At 44.9% G+C, this 18,421-nt stretch overlaps 1 protein-coding gene across 1 annotated transcript; it reads right to left on the minus strand.

Annotated features, from left to right (window-relative positions):
* Positions 1-144: 144 nt before the first annotated feature.
* col9a2 (procollagen, type IX, alpha 2) lies at positions 145-16,513 on the minus strand. The gene is made up of 32 exons (XM_071512050.1): positions 16,297-16,513; positions 14,543-14,617; positions 13,219-13,254; positions 13,050-13,112; positions 12,007-12,060; positions 11,462-11,497; positions 10,507-10,530; positions 10,264-10,317; positions 10,100-10,153; positions 8,723-8,773; positions 8,577-8,633; positions 8,387-8,440; positions 7,418-7,471; positions 7,185-7,238; positions 6,645-6,698; positions 6,489-6,542; positions 6,267-6,320; positions 6,122-6,175; positions 5,982-6,035; positions 5,167-5,211; positions 5,020-5,073; positions 4,842-4,895; positions 4,702-4,755; positions 4,514-4,585; positions 4,068-4,103; positions 3,873-3,917; positions 3,432-3,464; positions 3,078-3,224; positions 2,836-2,890; positions 2,474-2,662; positions 2,296-2,373; positions 145-1,645 (listed from the first exon to the last, which is right to left on the minus strand). Exons 1-32 carry the CDS (start codon positions 16,366-16,368, stop codon positions 1,440-1,442), a joined length of 2,076 nt encoding a protein of 691 aa, XP_071368151.1. The 5' UTR covers positions 16,369-16,513; the 3' UTR covers positions 145-1,439.
* Between the last annotated feature and the right edge of the window lie 1,908 nt (positions 16,514-18,421).

Genomic DNA, 18,421 nt, shown 5'->3' on the forward strand with positions numbered 1-18,421 from the left:
ATTTATCCCTGTATATCATGGGAACTCTTGGCCTTGGTGGTGCAAGAATGTGGACAAAAGCTGAGCGTCCGCAGCTTCGGGAGCAGGAGATTTTATTACACGCAGCAATAGATAATTGAACTGATACTGCCAAAGATTCAGGATAGGAGAAATGAAATGATAGGGAGCCAAAGGAGGTGAGCTGAGACTTGTTTTTTTTTTTCCATTCCCCACATGATACAGAAGAACATTGGATTTTACAAAAGGTTCCTCTTTATTTGTTCGGGATAACCTGAACAGCCAGGAAAAAAAGAAAAAAACTCTTTCTTTACAGATGATTCATATAAAGAACAATAAATAGCTTCTGTTAATGAAAAAAATCAGTTATCTTAGAAAAGCGTTGACACCCTGTGGAAAGTTGACAGTGGCATAGGAAGCACATTCTGACTGTGACTGATTAGCTTTGGAAAAAGCGGTTATTTCTGTAGGAACTTTTTATTACTGATTGAATTCATTAACACAGGATTTTTGTCGGTGCATATCGTAACCCATTCGTTTTTCTCTACATAATAATCAACACACATTTACAAAGATTTACAGCACTGCATTGTGGGAGATGGGAGTGCCCATCGGGATATGCTGTTGCCAGGCAACAAGAGGAAGAGATAAAGCTAGTCGTTAGTTTCTAAAATGAGACTTGGGTAGAAAAGGGGGGTGGGGGGTGGGGGGGCAATGTACACATGAGGTAAAAACAGGGATTTTCACTCAAGCTTACAGATGAAAGGGTTCAACACCACATCTTACAAAGGTACAGTACAGTACTGAGTGTAGATTCAGATAGCAATCATTTATTGGTCCTTTTTGTACATTTTTAAGGCATCAGGTGTGATGTGGCGGGGTAGGCAAGGGCATTTTAACTTCAAAAAACATATCTCAAACATAATATTGCATACATAAAACCATACCATTTAAAGTGACCACGGTATGTAAGACAGACACCTTTCACCGGGCTCAGAGCGGGTGTTCTGCTCCTCTCAGCTCATACATACTGCTGGTGTGGTGGGTGACAGGGAAATGCAATAGAAATCTGTCCCTCTCTCACTGCTGGAGGAGGGGGTGGGATATTTGGATGTGACTGACGCTGACATCATCCAGTCCACTAGAGAATTCAGGAGGATGTGGGTGGCTGTGAGCTGCTGTTGTCATGGCGATGCGGGGGGGGCTTAAGATCGGAGTACGGCCCACCCGTCAGAACTTAAGGTTGTCAGTTTCAGGAAGGGGGGGCAACGCCCAGTCATCGTGATATTGCCCTCCAACCCCCCACCCCTCGCTCTTGATGTTGTCCAACTGAGAAGAGTGGTCTCTCTCTCTCTCCCTCGATTTCTCTCTTTTCCTCTCTTTCTCTCTCTCTCTCTCTCTTTCTCCCAGGTGTTGTGAGCTGCTGATGGAGAGAAAGGTCTCTAGACGTTGGGTCCTTTGATCCTTCCGGCCTCCTGTAGTCGGGGGGAAGTGTACGCCGACGCGGCCAGGCACATCGCCGCCTCGCAGTACCCCGGGAGACCCGAAGGGCCCGCCTTGCCGGGGCGACCGGCTTCTCCGGCTGATCCCTGAGGTCCTCTCTCACCGGGCCTGCCGTCCCGAGCCACGCCGTCGATACCGGGAGGTCCTGAGGAGGGAAAGGGTTCCGGTTTGTTTGATTTTAACTAGGATGATTGTCTGTTTTTGTGTGTATTGGCGTGTGTGTGCATGTGATTGATTTCCATTTATTTTTTTGGAAATAAAAAAAACATTACCTGATGATGCACAGATCATTATATCCTCTAACATGTTACTTGCTATTCTGTAAGTAACATGCTCTAAATAACTAACAGCTTCATTACTATTCAACACCGAGTTTCATGTTGGCAATCAGAGTGGGTGTCACAGTTTTCAAATAGTGCATATCTCTCTGGAATGCAATTACACACACATATGTATACATATATTTTTGTTTGTGTGTGTGTGTGGGTGTTTGCCACTGTTTGAATATGTGTGTACTGTTGCATTCCTATTACATTCACATTCAAGAGCATCTGTTAAATGACTGAAGTTAATGATGCTTTTAAAATGCCTTTGAGCAGGCTCCCCTGTGGCACTACCATGGTGGTTTATAACAACAGCTGTAATGCCAAGTTTCTCAGCTTCTTATTGTCCTCTTCTCAACCTTTGGTCAGTTGTATCTGCCATTGTTTTTTTTTAACACTTAATGGACCATATCTGAGAATAAAACCTCATAGAATCCCGTGGTTGGCAGCTGTGGGAGTCTTCTGCTCTTACCTGGTATTCCTGGAGGTCCGGGTGCCCCTGGGTGGGGTTTGCCAGGATCTCCTCTTTCTCCCTTCAGCCCTCTCTTTCCTGGGGAAGACATTAGACTACGGGTTAACATCCAACTGTGAATTCCTAATATGATTATGTAAAATGTCCCGATACTTCAGTCTGTGCCCTTTGTCTCTACCTTTGAGTCCTGTGTTTCCAATCTGACCGGGCCCTCCGATTATGCCGGGGATGCCGCGGGCCCCGGTGAGGCCGTGTGGCCCCTGAGGGCCGGGGGCCCCCGGAGGTCCGGGTGGGCCAGGAGGTCCCATTACACCAGCTCCGCCGAGCACAGCCCTCTTAGCGCTCACCGCCACTGCTGCTAGCCTCTCTGAGAAAGGAGAGATAGCAGACACATTATTTTACTGCGGAAAATGATTTAGATTAAATTACCTCTGGTGATGGCCAACTGATTGCTCAGGAGATGAAAGTGGGATCGGGAAATGAGCTCATCTAATCTCCCCTGTGGACATCAAAGGTGGATATTCAGGGCCAGTCGCTCACCCTGCAACATCTTTAACACCACTTCGATGATATGCTGGTCAGACGCATCCCGTCCCTGGAGAGAGAAAGGACAAGTTGAGCATCTTAAACAGACCGATCAACGTCTCAGGCTGTGCTCTCGCCCAATAAACAGTCATGTCATGTCTTCACAAACTCATCGAACGCATCAATCAATACGCAGTATGTTCATATATGTTCCATTATGAGGCAATTTCATGTGATCGGGAGTCAGCGGAGCTCACCGTCGGCCCCTGAATGCCCGGCATGCCTGGTACTCCTCGCTCTCCGTTGAGTCCCCTAGGGCCGGGCAGGCCTGGCGGTCCCAGGTCTCCCGGTTTACCCGGGTCTCCCGTGGGGCCGTTGTGTCCGGGGTCACCCCTCACTCCTTGCTGTGAAGAGAGGGGGAGAAAGGAAGAGTGGATTTTATGGAGAGTTCTACCTCAGAAAGACGGCAGAGGAAAAAGATGAATAGGTGGAAGGTAAAAATAAGATACAAGTTAAAGCGATGAAGATGCAGGAAGGAAGGGTGTAGGAAGGAAGGAAGGACGGAAGGAAAGAAGGGTGTGGGAAGCTGAAGTGTGTTTTTTGTTGCTCACCTGTCCTTTGGGTCCGGGTTCACCAGACAAACCCTGTCAATGGAGGGAGAGAATCAGTCACTTTTGCATTCATCACAACCATCTATCATTTCTGCCTCAGAGAGACAATTGAAGAGTGAATATTGCAAATGAATGCCAAAAAATGCTGCTTCAAAGATCCAACTTGCATCATTGCTTCACTGTCATGTAAATAGCTCATTTGCCATCTGGATTATTATGAGGATTTGAATGCAAATTCAAAAAACAGACTTCCTTTTGGTCTTTTACGGGTGTGATTATAGAATTTTCTCCTATATGCCACTATGCTTTGATGCCTTCAGAAGCAAGTTTTTAAACCTCCTTATCTAAAGCCTGCAAGTTAAAGTGCTTTGTAAATTCCTACACTTTTACGGTTCTTGAAAATGGTTTTAGGTTGTGCAGTAACCCTTTTTTTTTTTTTACCTTTTCGCCTTTCTCACCAGCCAATCCCTCGACACCAGGGTCACCCTAAAAAAGAGTCAGAGGGAGATTGATAAAGATGGGGAGAGAGAAGGTTGACTGACGAAGGAATTTGTTGGCACGGAGCCGAGGTACAACATGGTGTGTGAGATAAGTCTCGCACAATCTAAAGTTTAAAAGTGCAGATTTGCTACTCACAAAGTCTCCCTTTGCCCCAACTTTTCCTTGGAATCCCTGGAAAGAGAGACGGGCTGAGTCATACATGTAAATGTGCTAAAATCTCTAATATAAAATGCTTAAAAAAAACAAAAACAAGGACAAAATATTGACTCAAGCCAGTGACACCAGAGATCACAAAGTAAGAAAGATGTGGTTTCATCTCTAAAACAAGTGAGATGAGGACGCTAAGATTATCATTTATATTGCTTAGACTCCATGTAAATTCAGTAATTTGCTGTGGATTTATGTGGAATGTATTCACGGGTAAACACTGCCCCCAATGGATAAATCTGTGTAACTGAATCAGTATGAAGTATGCTCAGATACAGGGAACAATTTACACACACATGTACACACACAAATACATGATACAACAAAGCAATGTATGCATTTGCCCATGTACACACACACACGCGCAGACACACCTTGTCTCCCTTGGTTCCAGTAAGGCCCTGAGCCCCTGGGACACCAATGGGTCCTCTCTCTCCTTTTCCTCCCTGTTAGCAGATATCGGAAATGGTTACTGAAGGCAGAGATGCGTAATATTGGAAAGTGCAGTTCCAGATACCAGAATGTGTTTGTGAAGACGCAGAAACGAAGAGAAATAACTCACGGGCTTGCCGACGACTCCCTGTGGGCCGACCGCTCCCCTCTGGCCCCTGTCACCCTGGAGAAGTCAGGTGAGATTAGTATCACTGGTTTACAGCAGCAGTTGTTAGTGTGGGTTTTCATGAAATAATTCTGGATCCTTACCTTGGGTCCAGGAACTCCTTCCATACCAGCCTCACCAGGAAGACCAGGCTCACCCTAGCAGAAAGCAAGGAAAGTGCAGTCATACAACCACAATAAGTGTATAATATACACAGGCACACTTTTAATGCATGGGAATATACATATTTTGTATATACTGTATGTACAGTATGTGTGTTACCTGAGGTCCAGGAGCGCCTTGCATGCCAACATGACCCCTGGCTCCAGGCTCCCCCTGAAGACAGAGAGAGAAAAATATAAATGTGAAAAAAAAGAACAATAAAGGATCAATGTCACAGGGAGGATTATGAGTTGGTCAAAGGCTTACCTTTGCTCCGGCTCCACCCTTTGTCCCAGGGCTGCCAGGCAATCCCTAATGACAGAATGAAGAAGAGTAAAAGTACTGAGGACCACAGTTATCTTGTAGTCTGTCAGTATGGCGAGCACAAATTATTTAATATGTTTGAAATGCATGTCTGAAAATATTAGTGGTAAAGAAAGTGGATAGTAGTATGTGTGTGCTGGTTTGTGAGCATTTGCCATATAGCTTGCAGCAGGTTGCCTTGCAGTGATATGTGTGTGTGTGTGTGTGTGTGTGTGTGTGTGTGTGTGTGTATCTTGGTACAAGACATAAAGCAGGCTAAGTTATGGTGTTTGAGTTTGCAGCAGTGTTAGTGTCACTGCTATGACCACACAGCAAAGTGTGCATCTCATGCTCCATTACCCCTTAGTCAGGATAACGCACACAGAGGTGCACACACACACACACAAACATACACACACACACACAGTGGTTTGATTGTGATAAATCACTCGCAGTGGGAGGGAGAGTGCCATTTCAAGGTGGTTTAAATTCTAAAACAGCTTGGGTCAGGGGGTCACTGTTAACCTGGATGACTGCCCAGAAAACAAACATACCAAAATTTACAGGCTGCTTCGCCCTGTTTCCCTGCCTCTGCTGTGGCTGTGTTGGATTGGGGAGGAGAACAGATTGACCCCCTACGTGGTCTGAGTGACAATAAGCATTTACAGACGGGCTTATTTGCATGTGCCTTTAGTAGCATCGCTAAACATCCTCACGCAGACACACACTCACACTCCCTCCTCCCCACACACACACACACACATACACGGATTACTCACTGCTGCTCCCTGATGACCGGGAGGACCAGGCATCCCAGCCTGCCCTGGGCCGCCCTGCAGACAGAGAGGAAGAATAAATTCCCAGTTTTGCTGAAATTGAAGTTATTATCGTCCCCGTCATCGCGGCTGGCAGCCCTTACCTTGATCCCAGGAATGCCAGGTGTGCCATCTTTTCCATCAATACCAGGCAGGCCCTGAAAAAGCAGGCAGATGAGTCAGTGGCTTTCATTTGGCAAACAGAAGAAAAACACCACAATAACGGTTGACAACAGTGTGTTCACTCACATTCTCTCCCTTTTTGCCAACTGCACCCTGCGGGCCCTGGATGCCTCGGCCGCCCTGCGGAAGAAAACCAAATCATCATCACTGCCTTCATAATCTATATCAGGGTCATCGTCCCCATTCAAGTATTGAGAGAAGCTGTAGTTTCATCTCTCTTTCTACCCCACAGCTGTCAGAATAACCTTGAAGGAAATAAACTAGAGGGATTTTTTTGGAGTCGCTTACTGTGTCTCCCTTGTCTCCCGCTTCTCCAGGTGGTCCCTGAGGTCCCTCCTCACCCTGTAAACAACAGAGAGAGTCGAAGGTGTTTGTGTGCGTATCTGCTTTTCTGTGAGTAAGTGAGGCTCTGAGTGTGTGTGTGTGTGTGTGTGTAGCACTTACTGGGGGCCCAGGAATGCCGGCGGGTCCCGTGATGCCCTTGTAACCACGAGGCCCCTAAGGAAAAACAAAAAGCGCTATCAATCACTTTAGATCAGGGAGGATGCTAAGTCACGGTAGCCAACTATTCATTGTGATAAAGGGGTAATTAGCGCTTAACTCACTTCGCTAATGGGAGCTACACGGAGAGCCAGCCACTGTTGCTTTGGCACTAAGCCTGGGCGCTAACTTGGCTAACGCGGCTAATGTTAACAGTAAGACGGATGGCTACAGCGGATCATTAACTACAGATGGAGGCACCGTGGACCCAGACAACCCCAACTCATTAGAGGAGGGGAGAGATTTGTGTTAGCATCATTTCCATATGTCCCCATTGCTGGTAATGGATGGTGTTTGTATAGCGGGGGCAGGTCTAGCTGTGCCTCCTTGGCGCTCATCTAGGAATGAGAATGGGGTTGTTCCAAAAGAGGACGAGGACAAAAGAAAATGCGATATGCGAATGTGAAAGAAAAAACTATGAAGCAAAGAAAGGGTGGTACTCACTGCCTCCCCCTTGGGGCCCATCATTCCTGGATAGCCCCTCAGACCCATTGGACCCTGAGAAGAAGGTAGGGAAAAACAAGGATGAGAGAGACCCTTGACCCTGACCGGCCTAACACTAGGTTCTGTTGATGATAGTGTACCAAAGCTTCAGTCAGAACAGCAGAATATTAGCCACTGTTTCAAAATGTTCCAGTTGTAAACAAAAAGTGAAAGCTAGACAATTATCTGTGTACCGGCGGTCCTGGGATGCCCTGTTCCCCGGAGATGCCCAATTCTCCCTTGGGGCCCTGGTGGAGGAAGGAAAAGAACAGGTTGATCAGTCATTCTCATTCTGTGCCGCTCTGTGCAGAACAGGTGCCTGCTATCAGCAACATTCTGCACATTTGCATTAGGTAGAGGAAGTCTCCTTGTTGTTGTGTAAATGTCTACACAGTTTGGCCCGAGAAACTTTGCGATAATCTGTTTGAGGGTACAACACAAATTCTCAGTAGGTTCAGTGGAGTCCTAAAGATAAACCTGATAGTGGCACTGCTGTTGAATCTTTGGCATCACATTATCATCGGTGATACAGTTATCTGTGCTTTAGTTTGAACAGCTAGTGCGAATGTAAACAGCCTGAACAAGCCGTCTATAAGAAAGAGAAAAGAGAGCTGCTGTACAGAGTGCAACCTTGAATCCAGCCAGGTCTTCTAAAATGCCGGCCTGCCTGGAGGAGTGGTGCGTTTAACTTCATGCGTTGAGTGTTTTCTGAGTGTCTAAGCACTGCCAGAAGGCTCCTAGTGTGGGAAGATCAGAGGCTAATTCCTGGGGCTCGGCTAGCCGCTCTCTCGGAGCCCACTGCATGCTCATTAGCTCTGCTTAATACATACGAGGTGAGAGGGCTGTGCTAACCCTGACTCTCTCATCCTCCCCTTCATGTACCTGGCTCTTCACCACCGCTTTCATCTGGCTCGCTGCATGCTGACTGCAGGGCCAGGGCCAGGCCTGACTAATCGCAGCCAGATTAGTGCCAGTCATGTGCCTCGGGGGGCTTCATTAGAGCTAATCCCTGCCTCTGCTGGTCCTGAATGGTGGGTGAGTGTGCAAGACCGTGTGCAAGTGTATGTGTGTGTGTGTGTGTGTGTTTGTGTGTGTGTGTGTGTGTCCGTTCCTAGGGCCGGCACAGGCAGACACAAAAAATTGATCGAGACTGTGCAGCTCACCGTTATTCCTATGCTACCAGGCTCTCCGAGAACACCGCCACGTCCTTTGTGTCCCTGGAGGACAAACACTCAGTCAATATGGTGACATCACAATTTCATAATGCAACATAATCAATCAATGATGCTGAATAAAACAATACTGTTCATACGCTAATTCCTTCAAGGTGACAAAGACAGACAGACTCCTCACCTTGACTCCCTGCAGTCCCTGGGGGCCCTTAGGTCCTGCTGGACAGTTAAGTGGACACTGTTGTCGGGGGAAAGGAAACACACGGATTATCAAAGGTGAAGCAGTGCAAATAGACGGACAGGAAAAGAGAAATCGGCTTATCTTACCTGGAAGTCTGCACTGCCCTCTTCTCCACCAAGGAACTTCCCTGGAGGACCCTAGACAGTTTAGATAGATAGATGGATAGATAGATAGACAGATAGACAGACAGACAGATGGAGAAAGTCACACGGTCAGAGCAGGCAGACAGGTTGGCTCAGCACTCCCAAGCTGAGCCAGCACTCTCTCTCTCTGTCTCTATCTCTCCCTCCATCTTTCTCTCTATCTGTTTATAGATTGAGTTAGAAAGTAAAGTATCTCTACAGGGGCTGATGTATTCCAGCTACAGTCAGATGAGACAGCCCACTGATCTAATGGGAGTTTATTTACCCTAGGACAGCACTAAAGCTAAACAAATACACTCCCCTGGGCCGGGAACATCACTCTCAATGAAGCCGCCCCCCTTCCTGGAACCACTCAGAGATGCACACTGGAGAGTACATACACCACCAAAAAATAGGCTAGAAAGTGTACCACTCAGAGTTGTTTGTGGTATTTCACCACTCACTGCCTGTGGGGACCCACACAAGAGAGAGTGAGCTTTGGCTGTAGGGGTTTTGCTATCATACAGCACATTTTGAAAACATGTTAGTGGCTCTTGGTTCTATTGAGCGCACTTTTACATGCCATGGATAAGTGTTGCAATGGCAGTTGAGGACGTGGGTTTACTGTTACAGAGAGTAGGTACACTGTCATCCTCTTCGCCAATATACAGTGAGTCAGTTTCAAATAGATTGACGGGTAAGTATGCTTTATTAAGCCCAGTGAACTCCTGGTAACTCACTAATCTCTCACTCTTCTCGCGGCTAATCTCGCCAATCTCTCCCTAAAGACTATCATCACTCATCTGAAATAGATTTATCCACGGGATTTGTGTGTCTTTGATTTTGGCAACATCTTCGGTGCTGAACGGCCATTGCTGTGGTGTTTCTGCACTGCTCCTCCCAGAGATCGCCTGTCAATCAAACAGTGTGTCCAGTACCCCTCTTCCTCTTCCTTGGATTTTCTGTTGATGAAGTTTGAGTTTGTGTAGGTGGCGCTCTTTTCTTTGTCTGTTCAGAGGAGGATTTTTCTCGGGAAAGACACCGGCCGTTTAGAGCAGCAAATGTAAAAGCTATGACCTGGGTATAGCTTGAATCGCTGTTGTGTTACTGTATATCAGTCGTCAATATACTGTAGCAAAATTGACTTTTATTTACATGAAAATGTCATGAATTACTACTTTAATTTACCCTTTAAAAGTTTGGATGAGCTTATATCCCTCAAGGCCAGGTTTTCCCAAGGCATTTTAGCACCAAGTACATTTTCATTATATAAGAAACAGGAGACAGATGACCTTACTGCTGAGATAGTTCCAGGACACCCAGACTTGAGTGGACACTTACTGCCTTGCCAGGAGGCCCGGGAAGTCCTGGAGGTCCAGGTGGTCCCATGATACCCTGGGAGAAGCAGAGGAAGGAAAGAAGTTAGGAAGAAGCTGAATAAGTTGATGGAGTCTGGCAGTGTATAACATGTTCATAATACACTGGTAGTGTAATAAACTGCCCACCTTTAGTCCAGTTGGTCCAATCTCACCAGGAAGACCAATTGGCCCAGGAGCACCCTATAGAAACGGAGAGAGTGAGAGAGAGAGAGAGTGAGAGAGAGAACATGGGAGACGCTGGCATCCAACATTGGGAAAAAAAATAATCTGTAAGTGGACTTTCCACAAGCCCCAAAATTATTTTCGTATCTTAAAGCAAAGCCATTAAATGATAAGGCATAAATGTATTAGACCATACAAGCTACTTACAGCCAGTCCTGGAAGGCCAGGTCCCTGTGTGGGCAGAGGGGACAAGGGGTTAAATCACTGTATAACAAGTGGAACCAATCCATCAAAGTATCAATTAACATTTGGTAAGGCAAATTAATAATCGCAGCAGTAATTCAATAATGCGTGCGTACAGTGTCGGAGTGCGAGGCAAACGGTGCTCCAGTCGAGCAGAGACACAGACAGCAATCAGTTTGTGTTTGCTGTGTCTTTTGCTTGAAATGAATTCTAAACAAAGTAATTAAGTAAGTAAGCCTTCTTGGAGGCAGAGCAGCCCACAGCGCAGGAGCCTATCTTCAGCCTGTGTAGCATGAGGCAGCTTGATGTACAAGTACACCCCCCGGACAGAACGGCTGCTAATGCTAAACAAAGGATTTAACTAATAGTGTTGCATTCAACCGTGACATTGGGTGACTCCAGTCTTAATGTTTGAACATATTGGCTGGTATCTCATACATGGACACACAGCACCGCCTAGTGGTGATAGTCTGTGGTGCAGGCGATGTGTGGGGATGCTTATTGTGTGGTAGTGAATCTATTGGACATCCATTTGTTGGTGTGCATGAAGGCAGTGGTCCCATTTAATGCCATTTTAAATGATAATATGCACAAAAAAGAGGTTGATGATAACACTTCTTCTTTTTCAAGAATTATCAATGGGATACAGCCTATGCCAGCCGTTAGAAACCAAACGCCACAACCGGGTGAACTCAAACCAATAAGGGGCACAGCTGGTCAGGCATTCAGGCAGAAAGAAACTGGAACTTGGGAGGTTGCCTTATGAGACCAGCTGGGTTTACAACATGTAAACAACATAAAACTGACAACAATGTTAAAGTCAGCCTGTAGCATTGGGTACTGTATTGTCTAATAAATCATCATACTTTGGATTTATACAGTGGCAAAGTGGTCATATAGTATAAAATGTTTTACTTACAGGAGGGCCAGGCTCACCACTTGGTCCAGGCTGACCCTATAGAACACAACACACAACAATATGAGTATGGTAGTGACCTGTTACATTCGCAGATAACAGATAATATTTATCTGGAGCATATCATTCAGGGATGGAATTCATTGATATGAGCTTCAATGTTTTATGCTAATAGTGGTAAGCGAACAATGTATTGTTTTGGATGAAAATCTCTAGAATTTCAGCAATTAACCACCACCAATTAGCCTTATTGTCTGATGTTTTTTGCAATGAGGTTTTGCATTTTTGGGTATTCAGTTGATTCTCTGATCCAGAGTGACTTACAATGAGTGAGCAGGTAGGGGTTCAGTGTCATGCTCAAGGACACCTTGTAGGATATATAGCGTTTGCAGGGAGTGAACCTGAGACCTTTCTGTTACGGGAGAGATGCTCTAACCACTGGGTCCCTGATGATAAACACTAATGTTGAAGTTGCAGGGTTTCCACATGATAGCAGCACTACGGTCCATTTGTGATAATTATCCTATGAGGTAAAAGCAGACGCTTGCCTTAGGCCCAGGACTCCCGATAGCACCCCGATCGCCCTTTGCTCCGATCAAACCCTGTAGGCAGAGAGGGGAAGATGCAGGCAGGCAGAGAGGTAGATGTCAAGGGAGAGGAGGGAAAAAATATTGGAGAGGATGAAAAGGAAGATATCAGTTACTACTGTGCTTTCCACAGGCTACGTGTGACCTGAATTCACATTACAATAGCGCTAATAATACACTTGATCGAAGTTGACACCGTTCTTGTAAGTAATTAGGAAGTAAAGTAGCGATTGAGATTCCAGGACGGATTACTGGCTAAATCCCTGAGGAATGCATGTGTGTGTGTGTGTGTGTTTCTGTTAGCATGTGACCACAGGGCTTTGAGACTCAATTCCCCCCTGATTAAGACTGAGGCAGCAACATACAATGGTACAATTGCCCTCAAAACAGGTGCACCGGCATCATTTGAATGTAAATCACCTAAACAGGATAGTGTTTCACTGATACACTGGCATTTACACTGAATGAACAAAATATTATATATCTTCCTGATATTGAGTTGCAGCCCTTTTTGCATAATTCACATCTCAATTATCTTCAAAGCTTCAAAATCCTTCTCTAACTCGTCTGCTTCTCTTTATCTCCATCTCCTCCTTTGTGATTGATATAGATTAAGGGGAATCAATAAGGGATAATGGCTTCTACCTGGATTCACTTCATCAATGTTTTTCATGAGAAGAGTAAGTCTCCCTAATATTTTATACATTCAGTGTACATTTTAGCCATTTAGCTTACAATGAGTGTAAGAAAGAAGTGATAGGAAAAGAATTATAGAGCTAAGGAGAGAGATAGAGGGGATTTTTTTCTTCAAACTCATTTGCATGCACTCACATCACCATCTCTCTCTCTCTCTCTCTCTCTCACACACACACACACACACATACACACACACACACACACACACACACACACACACACACACACACACACACACACACACACACACGTACACACACACACACACACACACACACCACACACACTCAAACACTCTGTGGACTTACATCAATGCCATTCTCTCCTGGCGTTCCATCAGGACCTGCCTCACCTGGCTCTCCCTTCTGTCCCTGCAGGCAGACACGCACTATTGTCATAAACAAAAACCTTGGACAAGTATCGGAAACATAAATTCTTACCGAATAAAAATTTATAAACAGTGCAGAGAGAACTTACTAGTGGACCAGGAGGGCCAGGGGGTCCTTTGTCTCCCTGAGGAGAGAGACAGAGTGGAGATGTTAACCCTTTTTCTTTGGTGATCAGTAATTTTACACAATGTAGGAATGGGACAGATGACATAACAAATCAAAAGATAACATGACAAATTCATAACACTCATTTGTATTCCCTTTGTCCATGTGCTCTCTGCTGATGTAACCACTGGATATCACTTGAAATGTCTTCCATTGCTACTATTTTTTTCAGCAGACAGAAGTCAATATGCAGTTTCCTTCACCGTGTTCTCCCCACAGAAAACCATTGTGTAGCTCTAACTGAAACACATCAGGTTTATTATAAGCCTCCACGTACAACTGCTCTTTTCAGATCTCAAACATTAACAGGACAATGTTGTGCTGCTATTCAGATGGTAGCTCTGCATAAATGCATAATACAACAATATATCCATGTTCTTCCTGTAAAAGCCCAGCCATCAAGGGCAGAGAGACACGCGTTTCCAGTGAATATCGTGACACCAAACTTTAGGTGGCGTTTAGGTTTTCATTACAAAGGCTGGATTCCAGTTCAGGTTGACACCCCACCCCCACTCCCCTTCTCCTGCCTTCTCATGGCAATGAGATGATAGAAACTGGAGGGCAGGCTCTGCCTCCATGCATCAAGCAGCATTATTTGTTGCCATGGGAGTTGGTAAGTGAGGAGTTAAGAATATCTGAGTTGAAAGGGTCAGTAATGAACTGCATTATCCCAGCTGCACTCTGGTGGCATCACACTCAGCCTGGAGGCTGCCTGCAGCTCAGCACTTACCTCTGATAAGCACTTGATCAGTCACAAGTCAAAATGCACAACATTCATATATATGGGAAATGCACTGTATGTGTTTCAGGCATAATTTTTTCTAAAATCTAAGATAATCTAAGCATCTAGCATCAAATCCGATTTTGAATTGGGCAACAGAACATGAGGAACGTGAGTCAGAAAATCCCCCCTTTGGCAAACAGTTTGTTTCCTGCTCCACTAGCCCAGCAGCCTGGATTCTCAGCATGTTTATAAAACCTGTCTCCAGTTAACCCTAAGAATATCTCAAATGTATCAGATTTCTGCGACACTAGCCCAAACCCACTCCCAGGACGGAGCCACAGGCCCCTTCTCAAAGACCCCTCTCTCTGCTGGGAACAGAGCTCTTTTGTGCCAGTGTGTTTTCATTTGCAGCGCCCTCTGGTGCTAAGACTGCGGTACTGCAGAGTAGCACCCGGTTGGTATTTCTCTTGCACAATGACGGTCTTTGTGACAACCTGTTGGGCAGACCGGTGTAGATACTCACATCAATGCCGTCGGACCCGGGGGTGCCAGAAGGGCCTGGCGGGCCGGCCTGGCCCTGAGGTCCAGGTGGACCCCTCTGAAAGAAAGGAAGAATAAGATGCTGAAACACATGCATAATGAAATAATTTTTTGACTGTCAAGTATCATTACGAAAAATAACTATAGTAATCCATTAATAAATTGTACACATATCACAACAAGACAATAAGCTATGTATAATATCCCATAGCAATTACAGAAATATTTCAGTGATACCATAGGAAATAATACCATAAGGTACGATAAGGTTAGTACATACTCAGTATTTAGTGCCACAGACACACTATATGTCCCTATAGGAATATTAGGGTTAATGTTAAAGGTTAGTTTATTTTAAAAGTGTGTGTTATAAATCCCAACATAACAATAAATCCATGAAGCAGGTGTTTCTGAGGAACAATGTAATATTGTTTAAGTATTCAAATGGTCTTAGATTTCCTGGACACACTGTAGGGATTTCTGGATACCAATCAATTAGTTGATAGTATATATTTAGGAATATTCTGAATAAATTTTTCATCTGATCAAGGGCAAACCTAAATCAAATGTCATTATCGTCAAAGACCTACAGCACGGAGGGAAATCCACTGCATTGTGTTACATTTCAGAAGCATTGACTACAACTTTCCCGAAATGATCACAACAAACATGAAAATGAAGCTGAAATAGGGAAAATCTTGCGGTCTTGCAGAATTGACAGGTTTGGAAATTGCTGGAAACAATGGGCACAATATCAAATAAACTGTGGGGAGGAAGGGGGTAAAGGGGGAGGACTGAGGAGGAATGTCGGAGGGAGGGGTCATGAGACTGGCTGTGTTTACCAGCACTGCTCCACATATCCCCCCCCCCCCCCCCCATCCCACCGTCCCATCAGCCTCTTGGAATAATGGCTCATCTCACTGGATCAGTCAGTCCATCAGGTGATAACAGGCAATCCTCAATCCAACCTTGAATTCTTGAAAAAATTCTTGAATTCTTGAAAAAAATGTATCCTTGACACAGTGAAAAGTGGTGGAAGCCCAGTAGAGAGCATGTAGGTGTGAATCTTCAGGTTAGACATTCTCTGTGTGTTTCTGTTTGAACAGGGGCTTTCACACTCAGGAGAAAAAGTGTGTGTGTGTGTGTGTGTGTGTGTATGTGCAGTGTGTGTGTGTACGTGTGTGTCTGTGTGGCTCCCTGACTGATTTTCATCTCTGCCATGGCTGCTGTCTTGATTTTGCCCATGAAAAAGTGAAAAATCCTAAACTTTTCATTCATTCGTCAAGAAAAAACAGTATTCCAGGTAAAAAAAAAATTAACCCAGGTATTGATAAATCCATGCTTCCTCTGCGCTCCTCCGTCAAACCCTCAAAAGAGATATGAGGGTAGTCCACATGCGATGCGGATGATAGTCCACAGGTGATAGTCATGTTTCATTTTGTATCCATTGCAGAAATGCTATTTCAGGCTCATCTTTCTTCTACATGCATGCAATAAAGACAGGAGGCCACCACACAGATTTCTATGTGTAGCCAATAGTCCAAGTCAACCTCCTGCATTTTGATCATTTCAACCAACATCAAGAGATCATGCACTTGCAACCCATAACATTACCCCCACTAACAGGACATCCAGTGCCTGCTGGCCCTCTCCAGGGGCCTGATCTCCCCCTGAACCCCAGAAAAGAACAGCTAAGCCTGAGGAGAGCAGGTCTCAACCTCCCCCCTGTCCACTCACCACTTGGGCCAGAGCCAGGCACAGGGTCTGCAGTATCACCCAGCTCTTCAGCAAGGCAGAGAGAGCGGCCATGGTCCCTGTCTGCTGTCCCTCTCTCCTCGGTACGCCGAATCCTCTCTTCTCTCTCCTCTTTCCGCTCCCTCACTCCTTTCCAGGCCGGCACGGCACGGAACTGGTGGGGCGAGAGCTCTTCCGAAAAAGGAGGGGGATGGGGGCTATGTGCACAGCCCTGAAGAAATCCACTCAGGAGCAGAGTGCTGAGTGGGGAGGGATGGATGGAGGGATGAGGGGGGGTGGGGATGGAATGAAAGAGAGAGGAAGAGAGAGAGAGAGAGGTGTAACCCAGCCCTACAGCCTGCCCCTGAGAACACAGGAGCTCCTGAAAAGCCCAATGCACCTATCCACACCCACACACACACACACACATACACACACACTCATAGATACATACACACAAAGTCTCTCACAAAAAGACCTCTGACTCTCTCCTTAGCCAGGGGGGTGGGAGCAAGCACCACTGCATCATGAATATGCACTCAATAGGCCGTTTCTTCCAGTGCGATTGGATGCTCCTACCTACTGCCTTATGAATAATGCACCCTTTCTTACAAAGTTCCCACAAGCCAATTGGGCACAGCGGCTATCAAGCTCCTCCCACAGGTGTGGGAGTGGCACAGTGAATGAAACCTGAGTGTGAAGCCAAATTTGTCAAACAGCTAAATGCAGGCCTTTGGGGTGGCTCTGACTGAAAGGCCTGACTTGCTGTCTCTCTCTCTCTGTGTTGTGTTTGCTCACACCCTGAGGCAGCTATTTGAATGGTGGTGTAAATATCTCCAAACATTTCCCATGTGAGTTTTCTACTACAAGACTGAGAGGAACTGGACTGCTACTTGAAGGATAGCGTATAACCAGAGGGGGATGTGATGGGGGACGGAGGGGGGAACAGTATCCACCTTGTCAACAAAAAATTGTGAATTGCATCCACCTAATTGTAGACTTCAGATAAGTGAGGCAGAGCAACTGATGTACCTTCTTACATTTGAGCAAGATCCAACTGCAAACACAGTTGGGTACAGTGCAACTGTATGTGCAACTAGTGACATCTAGTGGCCACTTTGGTAATAACAGTTTAGTTCCCACAGTAATTGAAAGTGGCCTTTCAAGGATGAATAAACAAAACTCATGGAAATGTGAAAAGTGACCCTACAGTGACCCCTATAGTACAGAAATTACATTACACCAAATTGAGCAATTACTCTCCTGTCCACTAGATGGCAGCAAATACACATTAGCAGATCCAAGTTTGCACAGCAGCTTGGTTCCTGCAACAATTGGAGGTGACGCATTTGTCCTCCTCAGGGATGATGAAGACATTACTGAGGACGCTGTGAGGAGAAGGCATTTACCAGCGAATGAAGATTTATTGTACACAATAGGGAATCTCATCGCACAAGTGAATAGACCCCTATAAACATCAGGTTAGGAAACAATCTCAGGAATTGGTTTGGTATATTTGGTGCACATTCAAGCTTATTGGATTTATCATATTCTAACACAAAATTATGAATATCAATCTTTTCCAAACTTCTCCTCCATGGACAGAATATTGCCTTTTTGTCTGGTGAACACTTCTTGCCCTATGGTAAAATATTGATAAAAAAAGAAAAAGATAATGAATAGAGGCAATAATGAATGTTAAAAACAATTAGATATGCAGAAATACAATTACAAGTGTCGTTTTAAAACAGCTGTTTTATGAGTTGTATGTACATCCATTATAATAATTGCAAATTGCAATTAATGAACAATGAAGTCATTACAATAAAGGAATATTATTTTTTAATTATTTTTATTATTTAAACTTCAGAATCAGAATTAGAATCAGTTTTTCACATTAAACATACACAAACACAAAATTATAAAACAAGTAGTATATAAAAAATAAAATGGAAATTAGGGAATTGGTCTCTTACTGATGTAGCATATAAAGAAGTAGTATACAAGTATAAGTAAGTAGTAGGCCTATAAGTATAAGTAGTATACAAAACTAAAAATAGAAATTTAAGAATTGGGACTCTTATCTCTACAGTATACACATGGTCCTCTGTTTGAACCTGACTAATTG

This window comes from Centroberyx affinis, unplaced genomic scaffold, assembly GCF_046629955.1.
Source record: "Centroberyx affinis isolate AG114_WGS23_722 - 3 ecotype Tasmania unplaced genomic scaffold, CSIRO-AGI_Caff_v1 ptg006044l_1, whole genome shotgun sequence".
Classification (NCBI taxonomy): Eukaryota; Metazoa; Chordata; class Actinopteri; order Beryciformes; family Berycidae; genus Centroberyx; species Centroberyx affinis.